Source organism: Pan paniscus, chromosome 13, assembly GCF_029289425.2.
Source record: "Pan paniscus chromosome 13, NHGRI_mPanPan1-v2.0_pri, whole genome shotgun sequence".
Classification (NCBI taxonomy): Eukaryota; Metazoa; Chordata; class Mammalia; order Primates; family Hominidae; genus Pan; species Pan paniscus.
This window is the reverse complement of record NC_073262.2, coordinates 44,803,490-44,818,167: the sequence shown is the minus strand read 5'-3', so window position 1 is coordinate 44,818,167 and position 14,678 is coordinate 44,803,490. Positions and strand designations below refer to the sequence as shown.

The following is a 14,678-nucleotide window of genomic DNA, read 5'->3' as shown; positions in this document are numbered from 1 at the left end:
TCAGCCAGCGCCTAGCTGTCCCAGCTCAGTGCACTCTGCAGCCAGCACCCCACGCTGCCCAAAGGGCCTGCACACACACATAGAACAGGACATCCCGGGCAGCTACAGCCCATCCACCAGGACTGTTTCTTCAGTGAAAACCAAAGGTTCTTGTGAACTCACACACATCTGCTAAACTGCTTCCTATTTTGAAAATTGTGATGTTTCATGTGGAAGATAATTGATTCACAATGACGTAAACACACACTGTGCGGAAACCCCTGAATCTCTTTTGTTTCCTGCTGCCTGTGGGAGATGAGTCACCAAGAGGCAAAGGCTCTCAAGTGCCCCTCGTGGGATGGGCCTCATTCAGTCTTTTTGTTTTGCTTGAGCTCTGAGGTTTTGTATGTAAGCAGGAGTGATTCACACACACACACACACACACACATGCATGCACTGTGCCCTCTGTAAAGGCGTCTCACACAGGCACACAATCGCAGTGGCCAGGAGCCAGGCACCGCGGGTCTGCGAACTGATTTCTCCCTGCATATCCCATTGTTCAGAGCTTCCTTGGCCTGGGTCCCAAGCACAGGGACCCAGTGTCCATCCCACAGGCTGGCATAGGTCACAGGATGAAGCTTCTCCGTGTGCAATGTTCAGGGGTCACCTTGTAGTGGGTGGGCCATGCTGCAGGGCTGCCTGCCCATCCCCTGCCCAGGTTTTGCACCAAAGCACTGAGCTCTGGCTCAGCCTGCAGCCTATCCTACAAGGGAGATGGGGCTGGGACCCCCATCCCACAAAGGCTGGCCCAGCACAAGCCTTTCGCTGGGATCTGAGAGAAATCCTGGAGGTTTCTGAGGGGTCCTCACCTCCTCCCCACAGGCAGGCTCCTCAGCCCCTTTTTCAGAAAGCAGGTATGTGTGGGCACCAGGCCTAGCATGCAGGACACTGCCCCGCTGCAGTGTCCCCCTCAAAAGAGGCCCTCCCTCATGCTGTCTGCCCATCAAAGGAGCCCTCGCCCACCCCGAGTGGCCTCACCTTGAAACACAGGCAGGTGGGGCCAGGGTCAGGCAGGGCCACCCCCCAAGAACCAATGCCCCCCTTCAGAGCCAGGCCTGCCCCTGAGATGGGACACAGAATTCACAGAATCCACAGCCTGAGCAGGCCCACAGTGCAGGGTGAGTCTGCAGCTCAGAGAACTGGGCTTCTGGCTCTGAATCACTCTTCCCTTCGACTACACCTGGCGTCTCCTGCCTCTCACCCAGGAGGGAGAAGGTCCTGCCGTGGGAACAAGGCTGCAGGCCTGCAAACCTGCTCCACCCCAATGGGGTGCTTCTCTCAGGCCCCAGAGCCCCCAGTCAGTCCCCTATTCAGAGCGTGCAGCCCCTGGCCTAGGCCTGGGGTAAAAGCCATTTGTTGCCTAGTGAGGGTGCAAGGCGGGCATCCCTGCCATGTTTTATGGTCCTTTCTTTCCTGCTGCCCGCTCCTGCCTCCACCCCTTTCTCCCCTGGGAACACACTCCCCCCATCTGCTGCACACAAAAGCCCATTCTGGCCTCTTGCTTTGAGACCAGCGTCACCCTGGAGACTGGCGCCTTCCGGCCCAGCCATCCTCTCCCCGCCCCAGCCTGGCCCTGGCTCCCAGGCTGGCCTGCTGCCCCCGTGTCCCCCTTTAGGGTCCTCTCCCGTGAGCCGGGAGTCTGAGGTGCTCTCGGTCTTTCCTCGGGGGCCCTGCCCCACGGGTCAGGCTCCACTTCTGTTGCTGCCGCACCCTGGAGGCCCCCAGGACCGCTCCACACTCGTCATCACCCTGGCTTTGTGTCACAACCTGCGTGGCGCAGGTGCAGGATGCACCAGCGTGGATGACATGTCACTCTCCCTGGAGGAACCCGCTTGGCAGGGGTAGCTGATAACTTAGGGCCAGCGCAGACACAGAACTGTGCAAAATGACACTGATGTCGCAGTGATGCGAGCTGCATGTTCCTCGCCTCATCTGCTCATGTTCTGAGCCTCACTGCAGCGACAGGAGGCAGGAAGCACCCCCAACCCCCGGTTTTAATAAATCCTCCTGCCATTATCACGCCCATCGGAGGGCTGCTGGGCGAGGCCAAGGATTCTGGATGGGAAGAAGATGGTGGAGCAGGTCCCTGGGAGAAGCCCAGGGCCAGTCATGAGCTGGGACGATCCCGCACGGTCAGCAGCAGGTCCCACTTCCTCGTACTGGTGCCACTTATCATTAAAGCAATAATGAGTGAATGCAGACACACAAAGGTGTGTGCAGGGAAGAGCCTCTCCCTAGAGGTGGCCACTGGCAGCAAGTTGGGTGTCAAAGCTGACTGTCTTCCGTGATCAGACGAGATCGGGCGTGTTCAGGGTGGTATGGTCGTAGACAAAGCTGACTGCCATTAACTCTTTCATCAACACTCACTCCGGCCAGGCCGTGGAGGAGGGGCTGAATTGGGCCACTGCAGCTCCTGCCGCAGCTCCCACACACGTTCACCTGGTTGGGCTCACAGCAGCCCAGAAGGCAGGTACATGGCTGCCCTGTTTTACAGGTGAGTAAACGGAGGCACAGAAGGGTCAGTCACTTTCCTTGAGCCCCACAGCCAGCTCTGGCCAGGCCTCAGAGTCCACGTCCCTTAGCGCCCCTGTGGCCAGCTCCTTTCTGCACCCAAGGGACCCCACACCTGAGGGACCCCACCCAGCCGGGGAGTCCTGCTGTCACTGACTCCTCGTCATGTGCAGACCTTGACTCAAAGGCTAGCTCCCAGGAACACATCCTCACCTGTCCACCCTTGGCTGTGGTCCTCTCTCCTTGCTAAAAGTCACCTTTGACCCAGACATCCCGCAGCAGCCCCTGCTCCAGGAGCTGGGGCAGAAAGCAGGGTATTCCCAGCCTGACTGATCAGTAGGAGGGGCAGGGAAGGCTGAGGGAAAGGGTCCTGCACACCAGGCTACTGCAGACCCCATCTCCCACCCGCCGCAGGCAGCCCCCAAAGAGGCACATCTCCCTCAGCTGAGCCCCCAGGGTCCTTCCTGCAGACCTGGCACGCCCACAACCCTTCCCTACCAGGCCTGTGCTTGTCCCTCGTGGCTCCTCCTCCACTGTCCTGACCCCCGGTGACTTCTCTGGGTAGGGGGTAAGGGTGGAGGCAAAGATGTGGGGGCTCCCTGAGATGCCCCCGCTCTGCTCCTCGCTGGGGGGTTCCCACAGCAAAGACAGAAAAGAAGGTCTCCATTGTTCCCAAATAAAGACTCTGCTGGTTCTTTCTTTTTCCTCCTTTCTTCTTTTGCATTCCTTTTTTTCTTTCCCTTTGAACAGTCTGCGGTGTTGGCCAGAGACTTCGGATGCTTTTCTTTTCCCTGCCCCGAGCATGGTTCGTGAGTCATGACCTCAGGGAGCTGCATAGAGGCTGGTTTGAGGTTTTTTCAGGCTTGGGGAGAGGTGGGAGAGGAATGTGTATTAATGCGCCGAGCTGGTTGTGCTGGTGCTGAGTCCTCTACTTCTCTGTGTTCAAGATGCCCAACTTCACCCTCCTTGCAGCCAGCCCTGCCCAAGGGAGCTAGAGCATGGCCTCCTCTGGACATGGCTTCCCAGCCCTTTGGGAAGTGTGGTCGTCCCTGCTGCAGGGCCCCAGTGACCGTGTCTGTGTGGGTGTAGCACGGTTGGTGCTCTCCTGCTCAAAACCCCTGAGCCTGCAATTCTACCCAGAGCCACATTCCCGGGGGGCAGGCACTGCTCCTGTGCTCTCAAATGTGACCTCCTGCCCAGAAGGAAGACACACCAAGTTCCTCAGCAGAAGCAAGTTTGACCGAAGGTGGGTGTGTGAAGGCCTCAGAGGCAGAGCTTCCAGCTGCCCATCACCAGGATGCCTTGGAGGCTTGGAGCTGGATTGGCTCAGGATGCACAGAGCCATCACTTCCTAGAAATCTGGAAATGCCAAGTGTGCAGGCCAGGCAGTTGGGGAAGGGGGTATGTCCTGCACGTGTGTGCACACTGTGTGCATCTGTGTCACTTCGAGCATCTGTGGGGGCAGGCCACCTCCTCTAGAAAGGCCTCTGGGCCCCTGCAGGGTGTTTGCCTCCCGTTTGACCGGGAGCCCTCTGAGGGAACAGCAGATGTGGCTCCTGTTTATTCAGGGGTTGGCTTGAATATTTGTCCGCCAAAGGGCCTGATTCAGAACATGTCTGATAATGGAGTGGGAGGCCTCCATTGTGCCAGAGGAGGTGCCCAGGCCCAGGGAGCTCAGCCTGTCATTTGGGTGTGTTTTCAGACAATGACGCCCACCTGGGGGTCAGGTGATGGATGATTCAGAGTCCAGAGTGCTAGCCATTGCACCATGGGACCCCTTCTGGTCAGGTGATGATTGAGGCAGCGGGGGCTGGGATCCGTGCAGGGCTGATGGTGGGGTGGGTGAGGCAGTGTGGGAGCTGGCTGCTGCTGCTGCTGCAGGCCTCTGTGCCTCGGTGGGTCAGGTTGAGGGGCTTGTTCAGCTGTCTGCATCCAAAAGACACGTTCCTAGGCAGCACTTGTAAGACACTTTCAAAGAGCACTTGCAAGATGGATTCAAGTGTTTCTCTGATGCAGCTCCTTCCACCTCCTGGCACCAGCCTTCCCTGTGCCCATGGTGGCACCTGCTCCTCCTAAACCTGGTTTCTGAGGACTTGTGAGCTCTGAGGACTTGTGAGCTCTGAGGCCTCCTCTGTGGCAGGTGGGGCCTCATTTCAGATGGCCTTGCTTATTGCAGGAGTGAGAGTGCGGCTCCTGGTGCTCCCTGACGTCAGCGTCCACCTGCCCTGCAGCCTCGGGCCAGGGACAGACGCGGGGCCTGCACATCCATGACTCAGGCCTATCCCACACCCAGGAAGCCCAGCCCTTTGAGAGGCAGCTGAGTCAGTGCAGGGTGGGGTGCAGGGATCTTGTGGACCAAAACAGAGGGTCCCTCCTCAGGGCAGGCAAAGCCCCATCTGGGGGCGGGGCCTAGAGCTGAGCCTGGAGGCTGAGCAGGGGCTTGCTTTGACACAGCGGAGCAGGGGTGGGAGGGGGCAAACAACATTCCAGGAGCAGAGAACAGTGAGGTCAGTGTGGCATCCCACAGCAGTGAGTACCATCAGAGGGGCAAGAATCAGGGCCATGTGCATGGGGCATGTCAGTCCGGAGGGGACCCCAAGGCTCCTAAGGCCTAGCTCACATCAAATCCTCCTGTGTGCTCTGCCTGGACACAGGGCGAGGCTCACAGGCCTTCCACACAGCCACCGGGCCCCCAGCCCCACACACTTCCTGATCCCTATCCCCAATCTGCCCAGCAGACTGCAAGCTCCATGAGGGCAGAGTGCCTGCTCTCGTGCCCTCTGAGTCCCCTGGGACTGGACACAGCATAGGCACCCCAAACTTCACATGTCCAAAACCGAGTTCTTGTCCCCATGCCACCCAAGAGCACCTTCCCCAGGGTTCCTTCCATCTACCTGCACTACCACCCCTCTACTGAATCAGAAAAAAAACCAGGCCGGGCGCGGTGGCTCACGCCTGTAATCCCAGCACTTTAGGAGGCTGAGGCAGGCGGATCCTGAGGTCAGGAGCTCGAGACCAGCCTGGCCAACATGTTGAAACCCTGTCTCTACTAAAAATAAAAAATTAGCCGGGCATGGTGGCACACGCCTGTAGTCCCAGCTACTTGGGAGGCTAAGGCAGGAGAATCACTTGAACCTGGGAGGCGAAGTTGCAGTGAGCCGAGAATCGCGCCACTGCACTCCAGCCTGGGTGACAGAGTAAGACTCCGTCTCAAAAAAGAAAAGAAAAGAAAAGAAAAAACAAAAACAAAAACAGAGTCCTCCCTTTCCCCAACCCTACACCCAATCCACCAGCATTTCCTGTTAAAGGGACCTCTTCCAAAATGCACCTCAGTCCTGCGGCCACTCTACCACCACCCTCTCCCCGGGGCCTCCCGACAGGTCTCAAAAGTTCTGCTTCCTGGCTGGGCGTGGTGGCTCATGCCTGTAATCCCAGCATTTTGGGAGTCCAAGGCAGGCGGATCACAAGGTCAGGAGATCGAGACCATCCTGGCTAACATGGTGAAACCCCGTCTCTGCTAAAAAAATACAAAAAAATTAGCCAGGCGTGGTGGCGGGTTCCTGTAGTCCCAGCTACTCAGGAGGCTGAGGCAGGAGAATGGCGTGAACCCGGGAGGCAGAGCTTGCAGTGAGCCGAGATCGTGCCACTGCACTCCAGCCTGGGCGACAGCGAGACTCATCTCAAAAAAAGAAAAAAATTTTCTGCTTACTCCCCGGCCAGCTCAGCTTAGGGTCCTCCACATTCCTCCCCTGCTTCCAGGGCCCTCTTGCTCTGCCCCACCCTAGCTTCTACTCCATCTCCCCCATCTTCATCTATGCTCCCTACAGTGCAGCCATGTATGTGAGTTTTCTGCCTCTCTAAATGTGCTGTGGCCCCAGGGCCTTTGCACTTACCCCCTACAAGGACCCTCTTTCCCTGAACCTCCCCATGCCTCTCAGCCTCCAGGGTTCAGTGGGGACTTCCGTGGCCACTCAGATCATTCTTCCCTCTCTCGACCCTGAACGTTTTACCTTAATAGCACTTAACTTATCTTGTAATTTTCTGTTTGTTGATTTATTTCCAAGAGTCCTCTGAGGGCAGGCAAAGCAGACTGTTCTCAATGACTGAAACATTTTTCAAATGAATGCTGTATTGAGTTGATTGGAAATAACTATACACTGTAGATGAATCAATGAAAGCAGCCCTAATCCGTACCCTTGAGGCCATGCAGCCTGGTGAGGCCCCCTCAACAGGTGCCCACAGGGAGTCCTGCCTGCCTGTCCCACCTTCCCTTCCTAAACGAGAGGGCTCACATCTGTTTTCTTGGCTGCACGCTGGCCACACTCATGCCCCTCACAGTCACCGTGGGAGGGGAGAATCATTATCCCAAAAGTGCTGATAAACATACCTGGCCATCTCATTGAGGTCACGTATGAGTGGGCTTCACGACCATGACACTGAAAGCCAAGGGTGAAGACAACAGCTTTGAGAGCTGGCACTATCATCAGCCCCCTTCACAGATGAGAACACTGAGGCTAGGCGGGTCAGGTGACTTGCTCCAGCATTAGGCAGCAGAGCCAGGCTCCGGGGCTCTGGGACCTTCCACCTTCTCCCAGCCTGGAGCCTCCACGGTCCTTACAGAGGGCAACCTCAGTCCTGTCCACGTTCAGACGTGGGGAGCAGGGGCACAATGAGGCAGGGGTCCTTGCCCTTGCCGCAGCACGGGCCCTGGGGGTGGTCCTGGTCATAGGACCCTCCTGCCTCTTCCCCTGCCTCCCCTGTGTTCAGGTTGAGTGATGTAGGACAGGCTTCTCAGACCAGGCAGAAGTAGGTCAGCTAGTGTGCTAGGGGGGCCCCTTCCAGGTCACCCTGCCAGGAATACACTCCAGTCAGGGAATGAGGGCAGTGCATGGGCTCTGGGCTTGAATCCTGCCTCTGTCTTCACTCTGTCTGTGACTTGGGGAAGAAGCAGGGGGTACTTGAATCTCAGTGGCACCAATAGCTTCTGAGGCCAGCTCTGCCAATCCCTGGGCTGCCCTGCCCTTCTCTGGCTCTCACTCCTTGTGCCCCCAAGCCCCTTCCAGTCAATGTGTCCCCAGCAGCTCCAGGCCCCAGAGGTGTGATTGAGGGTGAGAGGTAACAGGTATACAGCAGAGCTCCCTAAAGGCATCCACACGGGATCCCCATTAGACGTTCCTCGCTCTGCTGCCTCCAGGGTGGAGCCTGGCCACGGTCCTGCGGGCGAGGGTGGGGCGGGGGGGGTCAGTGAACATCCCCTCCCCACACCCCAGGTCTGCACAAGAGCCCTCCTCCCCCACCTCCTCCCTTCTCCTCCTCAAATCCTGGCTCCTTTCAATGCCCCTCTGTGCAGCATCTCAGAGACCTTGGGCCTCTGGCTCACCTCACACTGCTTGGCCATCCCAGGTCCTGACCGCACCCCACACTCTTGGCTCCCCTGTCCTTGACCCAACTGTGCCAGTCCTCCTAGAGGCCTGGCCCCTCCTGCTTCACCCCTGGGGCCAACACACAACACACACACCCCTGGGGCCCCTCCTGCTTTACCCCTTTGAACCCCAATTTCCTCAGGTGGTGAGAGAAATACAGGTAACTCTGCTCACCTCCGGCTCCCTGTCTGTTCCGTGTGAGTTTCCGTGCGCTGCCAAAAAATGCCTGTGTGCTGCCAGTTGTTGTTTTTAATGGCTCTCCAGGTCTCCAGGCCCTAGACAGCCTGGACGCTGGGCCACGCAGGAAGTAAGATGGAAAGATGGAAAGAGGGGCAGCAGATGGCAACAGCATGGTGCCCGCACCTCGTCTGGAGTGGGCTACTCTGATCCTCTGGTCCTTTTGGGGACAGCTGGCAGGCAGTGGGGCAAGGGGCACAAACAGTTCTCCTGGAACCGCAGAGCCATGGGCTCTGCTTGCAGCAAGTCCGACTCTCCTGGGGGCTCTGCTGAGACCTTCACAGGCCTGTGGCCCCTGCCTGGCTCCACCTCTTCGGCAGCTCTTCTGTCTATCCTGGCAGGGGAGCCTTCCTTATGTCAAGGCACGAGGTGCCCCTGCCCTGGCTCTGGCGGCTCTTAAAGGAAGCCCATGCCTCTCCCACACGCCATCATTTCAGGATCACCAGTCAGTCTGCAAGTGCGGTGGATGCATTTCCGATTGTCCCAAGTCCCCATGAAAACGTAACTCAAGGCCAGGCATGGTGGCTCACATGTATAATCCCAGCACTTTGGGAGGCCGAGGCGGGCAGATCACTTGAGGTCTGGAGTTCAAAACCAGCTTGGCCAACGTGGTGAAACTCCATCTCTATTAAAAATACAAAAAAATTAGCTGGGCGTGGTGGTCGATGCCTGTAATCCCAGCTACTCGGGAGGCTGAGGCAGAAGAATTGCTTGAACCTGGGAGATGGAGGTGGCAGTGAGGTGAGATGGTGCCACTGCACTCCAGCCTGGGCAACAGAGTGAGGCTCCAACAAAAGAAAGAAAGGAAGAAAGGAAGAAAAGAAAGAAACAAAAAGAAGGAAGGAAGGAAGGAAAGAAAGAAAGAAGGAAGAAAGAAAGAAAGAAAGAAAGAAAGAAAGAAAGAAAGAAAGAAAGAAAAGAAAAGAAAAGAAAAGAAAAGAAAAGAAAGAAAAGAAAAGAAAAGAAAAGAAAGGAGGGAGAGAGGGAGGGAATGTAACTTGAAGAGTTGGGGACGAGGCAGTGAAGCCCCTCTCCTGGGCATTGCCTCCTCCTGGGCCCAGCCTAGAGGGAACACCAGCGTCCCTGCGCCTTTCTGTGGCTGACCGCCAGCCACTGCCCCTCGCTGACTGTCGGAGCTGGCTATCTGCAGGCCCTGCCCGCATGTCAGGGGTCACTTGGTCTGAACTCGGCGCTACATATTCATCCCGGAGAATGCCATCATTAGGGTCAGCCCAGTTTTCTGACCTGAGGAGCTCTTTTGAGATCCTGTTTCCGCCGGGTGTGGTGGCTCATGCCTGTAATCCCAGCACTTTGGGAGGCCGAGGCAGGCGGATCACGAGGTCAGGAGATTGAGACCATCCTGGCGAACACGGTGAAACCCCGTCTCTACTAAAAATTCAAAAAAAAAAAATCAGCTGGAGGTGGTGGCGGGCGCCTGTAGTCCCAGCTACTCTGGAGGCTGAGGCAGGAGAATGGCATGAACCTGGGAGGTGGAGCTTGCAGTGAGCCAAGATCATGCCACTGCACTCCAGCCTGGGTGACAGAGGGAGACTCCGTCTCAAAAAAAAAAAAAAGGTTCTGTTTCCAACGTGTCCCTGATTTCTGTCCCCCACCTATGACAGCTGTACAAGCAGGCCGGCTTCCCACCAGGCTAGCTGAAGGCTCATGCCCTCCTCACAACGGCTCCCCTGACTCACCAGCAGTCAGACAGCAACACGTGGGTGGTCCTGGACTTTACATCTTTGGAGCTGGTCAAGGACCAGGGACCCAGGGATCGTCGGCAGAGATTACAGGAGGCCAGAGTCTAGGAGCAAAGCTGCAGGGAGAGGCACCAGCCCCAGCCTCCCTAGTGGGCAGTCTGTCTGGTGAGCTCTGGCTGCTGCCGCTGCCGTAGCCGGCTGGCTGCCTGTTTCCCAGGTCAGCACACCTCCCCCTGCCTATGTCTTACTCCATATTCTTGCAAAAATCCCTTTCCTGCTAGAGTAGCCAGGGGAAGTTTCTGTCTTTTGTGACTCAGGCCCCAGCTGGTAGTGTAGGTCTGTCTATATGTAAGCCTGTGGTCTCTGGGCCAGAGAAGTAAAGCGAGTGGCCCAGGCTGCCCAGCGAGGAAAGCACAAGCCCCTGTAAGTTCCATCGGTCCATCCCATGCCCACGCTGTCTCTGCCACTTGGAATCTGCTGCGATGTTTTCTGTCCTACCACTCACTTCACTCCCCTATGCTGCTGAACCCGTTTAATTGCCATATGTGACAGACATGAAGTCGGGGTCATATTTAAACATGGGACGCTCCACTGACTAGAAACTCTATTGCACAAATCCTTCAGCGACTCAAACAGGCCTGCCTTTCTTATTTTTAATAACGGCAAAAGAGAGAGCACACCACAGTGCAGTCAAGTCCTCCTAAAACCATGTTCACCAGAAGGAAAAGACAGACATAAACTACCTTTGATTTATTTCCCCTCGAGCATTGGATGTCACTTCTCTAGGGAGGCTGCGCTGTGGCAGGGATCTGGGCGTTCGGGGACACAGCAGGTGCCTGATGAATGGAGCCATCATGACGGTTATGCTCCAACCTGGGGTCTGATCCTCTGCTAGACGGCGAGCCTGGCCCAGGCCCCATAGCCTGAACCAGGGGTTCTCTAAGTGTGGTCCCAGGGCCAGCAGCTTCAGGGTCACTTGGAAACATGTTAAAATGCAAATTCCCAGGCCCCACCCCAGATCCTGTGAGAGGGGGGCAGCGGTGAGGGGCAGCAGCCTAAGCTCTATGGTGTCCTCCACGTGGTTCTGACTCAGGTCTGAGAACCCAGGTCTAGGGCTGTCCACTGGTCAGACAGAGGAGTCCAGACAACAATGGAACCTGTGGCCAGGGGTTGTGTATTTTCACTGGACCTCCCCCCTCGCCAGGGGATTAGCACTTTAAGCCTTCAGAGAAGAGCGAATTAACTTTTGCTAAGCACCTGTGAGGTTTAATTTCTCACGTACTCTCCATGGCAACCCCACCAGGCGGTCATTCCTCTCGAATGTTAAAGATACGTGTTTAGAGCAGATGATCATGATTACACAACTGGTGTGCAGCACAGCCAGGTGCCCAGATCCGAATCCCACACCCTCCTCCCACCACCATGGGCCTCAGGGACATGCTTCTAGCACAGTCATGGACCCTGGGTAACATAAAGGCTGTGACAGGGGACGCAGGATCTTCAGATGGCCCCACAGTGCCTCCTCTGGGTATCTATCTCCCAAGCTTCTCGCCTGGCCTGGTTGCTGTGAGGGCCTGGGGAGAGGCAGAGACAGGTTGGGTGTACGGAAAATGCACACTCTGCCAGGCACCCCTGACACGCACTGCTGACCAGGCATAGCGTTCAGTGGGGCTAGGACTTGGACGAGGGTGCAGGCTTGAGCGGGGGTGCAAAAAGCCAGTCTGGGCAGATGCTCTCCCTCTGTGGGGCGCCGATCCCAGAAATGGTGGACAGAGCAGGGCTGCAGTATGGTGCACATGGGCCTTGGGGTCTTAGCTTTCGTGGGCCTCTTCCTGCATAAAATAAAATAGTTAAAATTAGAGTTTACAACTGCATTCATATAAAGATGAATATACTCCAGGCTAGATTCATTATTATTTTATTATACTCAGTTTTTTTCTTCTGATTTAAAATAGTGCGGTCCTAGGGCTGGTTAGAGTGTTTCCTGGCAGGCCCTGTCTCCTTAAACCCCTGCAAAGAAAGCAACGAGGACTTCCCTTTGCCCCTTAGCAGAAAGCTGCGCTCCTTAATGGTTATGGGTGTGACCATTCACTTACATCCTATCTGCAGGACATACCTGGAAAGGTAAGTGGGAGGCAAGAGGGAGCTGGAGGCCAAGACTTCGGTCCCAGATATCCTAGTCCACATTTGTCCCCACCAGGTGTGTGAGTGCCGGCGCGCTGCACAGCCTCTCTGGGCCTCCGTTTCCTCAACTGGTAAAGAAGAACGCTGGGCGGACTGAGCTCTGAAAGTTCTGGGAGCTTGACAATCAGAACTCTCAGCAGAGAGGCCGCCCCTGCTCTCAGGAGGGCGGAGGCACCTGAGTCTCCAGTGCGGGGGACAGGCCGAAGCGCTGCGTTGGAGATGTGCAAATGCGCAAGAAGCGTGCTGCTTTCTCTCTGAGAAAACACTCCTAGGCTTCAAGGGGGCCCAGGAGCTCGGCTGGGCGGGATGATCCCGGCGGCCCCTGGGCCGGGTCTGTGGACGGCTCTGCTGTGTGCCTGTGCGTGCGCAGTCCCGCGGGTGACCAAAGCCCAGGGGCGGGCAGGGCAGGAGCCTGGACCTCACGTGCCTCCAGTGGCCAGGTTTGCGGGGGCGGAGCGTCCGGGCGAGGGCGCGGGGGCGGACCCTAGGGCGGGGCGCGGGGTGGCGTCGGTGGAGCCGGCTCGGCGGCGCGGCTCGTAGTGCTGCGGCCGGGCTCCGGGCGTCCCGGCGGCCACCATGCTCAGCGTCGTGCACTTCCTCCGGAGCTTCTTCAAGGTGAGAGCCGGCGTCCGGGACTTGGGGTCGGGCTTGCGGCGCCCTGCGCGGGTGGGGAGGAGCACAGCCCGCGCTGGCTGCTGCGCCCCGGGCCGTCCTCTGGGCACCCGGTGGGTGGGGACACCCTCGTGGCTCCCCGCCGCTCCCAACTTTCCGACGTGCAGACCGGAGGCGGCGTCCTGCAAAGTGGGGCCGTCTCGAGCGCGGGGAAGGAGGGGGCTCCGTTGGGGGCGGTAGGGACGGCGGCCCGGGGCGAGCCCCTGAGAGGGCAAGGGCGAGCGCCTGAGCCGGCCTCCCCGCACCTGGACCGTCCTGGGCGCGCGGGGCACTCGGAGCCGCTGCCTGGACCGGCCTGGGCGCGCAGGGCACTCGGAGCCTCTGCCGCTTGGCGCAGTACCAGCTGTTTTGGGAAGGAGGGCTGGTGCCGGCCCGGTGGGTACGGGAGAAGTGGTTGCTGTTGTTATTCCCCAGGCTGAGAGTACGCGAGGGCGCAGCAGCGGCAAGGGGCTGGAACTGGGGTCGGGGCTGTTGGGCTCCTGCTCGGGGTGCCCCCTCTCTGGCCTGATTTCCGGGCCCGCTCACCATCCGGGACCCACTCAGTTGGGACGCCTCCACCTCGCTGCCCCCACAGGAACCCCAAGATGGGCCGGGGGCTCCGGGGCACTGTCAGGGGTGGCCGGCCACAGGTTGCCAAGCCCGACCTCCCCAGGTGAGCCAGCGGGAGGGCGGTTGCGACGCTGGGTAGTGCTGAGCTCCGATGGGCTCCTACTCCGGGAGCAACTGCATGAAAGGAGAGGCGGGGAAGAGCCACCAGCTGTCAGCTGCAGGTCCAGGGGGAGGCAGACCTGTGTGGGGCTGTCGGGGCGGGAAGGCGGGAGGGCGCCCTACTTGGCTGTGCAGCCATCTTCTCCCGGAGTTGAAGACGGGAGGTTGAGGTCGGAGTTCTGTGGCCCTGAGAGCTCTAGTGAAAGGGGCAGGAAGCCAGGTGACCCAGGGCAGACCTGCAGGAGCCCTGCCCTCAGCCTATCCGCTGGCCTGGCATCAGCTCCCACCCCCAGCGATAACGAAGTGATCGCTGGCATCAAGAGTGGAGAGGGCCGGACAGCCGGGAAGGCAGCCTTTCAGGAACCTGTGCTGGTGAGTGTAGGAGATAGCTTGGAAGAGCTCAGACCCCCTTCAAATGCCGACTCTGTCATTGAGGAGGTGTACAATCTTGGGACAATCACATAACCACCTGGGTCTTTGTTTTGAAAAATGTGGGTGATGTTTCCACGCCCTCCACACCTTTCAGGGTTAGTGTGAAGGTCTTATTAGAAAATGTGAGTGTGGCCCGGCGCGGTGGCTCATGCCTGTAATCTCAGCACTGTGGGAGGCCGAGTGGGGGGGCGGATCGCCTGAGGTCACGAGTTCGAGACCAGCCTGGCCAACATGTCAAAACCCCGTCTCTACTAAAAATACAAAAATCAGCCGGGTGCGGTAGTGGGCGCCTGTAATCCCAGCTACTTGGGAGTCTGAGGCAGGAGAATTGCTTGAACCCGGGAGACAGAGGTTGCAGTGAGCCGAGATAGCACCACTGCACTCCAGCATGGGTGATAGAGCGAGACTCCGTCTCAAAAAAAAAGAAAAAGAAAAGAAGGAAGGAAGGAAAGGAAGGAAGGAAAGGAAGGAAGGAAGGAAGGAAGGAGGGAGGGAAGGAAGGAAAGAAATGTGTGTTTATGAAGTGGTGAGCCCTGGACCTTGGTTCTGCTGCACCCACAGCAAGGGTGGCAAGGAGTTGCCCAGGTGAGGGGAAGGTAGCCGGACAGAATCCAAGATGCCTGGACAGAATCTGAGTCACCCAGCTGGCCCCAGAAGCTCCAGGAGCAGGTGGAGTGTGGCTGGAGGAGAGACCACTGGACATCTCTGGGCAGCCACCTTGCTTGCTGCTGCCTGGGAGGCTCCTGGGATTTGGCCTTTGTGAAAGTATTTC

General features: G+C 57.8%; 1 protein-coding gene across 5 annotated transcripts in view; it reads left to right on the top strand.

Moving 5' to 3' along the window:
• The first annotated feature begins 12,582 nt into the window (after positions 1-12,582).
• The window catches only part of ARHGEF4 (Rho guanine nucleotide exchange factor 4), a 206,915-nt gene continuing 204,819 nt past the window's right edge, over positions 12,583-14,678 (top strand). The window contains exon 1 of one of the 5 annotated variants that reach the window (XM_055109386.2): positions 12,583-12,709. In XM_055109386.2, the coding sequence (XP_054965361.1) occupies positions 12,671-12,709 (39 nt within the window). In that variant the 5' untranslated portion in view covers positions 12,583-12,670. The remainder of the gene's footprint in view (positions 12,710-14,678) is intronic. The other 4 variants (XM_055109385.1, XM_057301584.1, XM_057301585.1 and 1 more) reach the window with 4 other exon arrangements.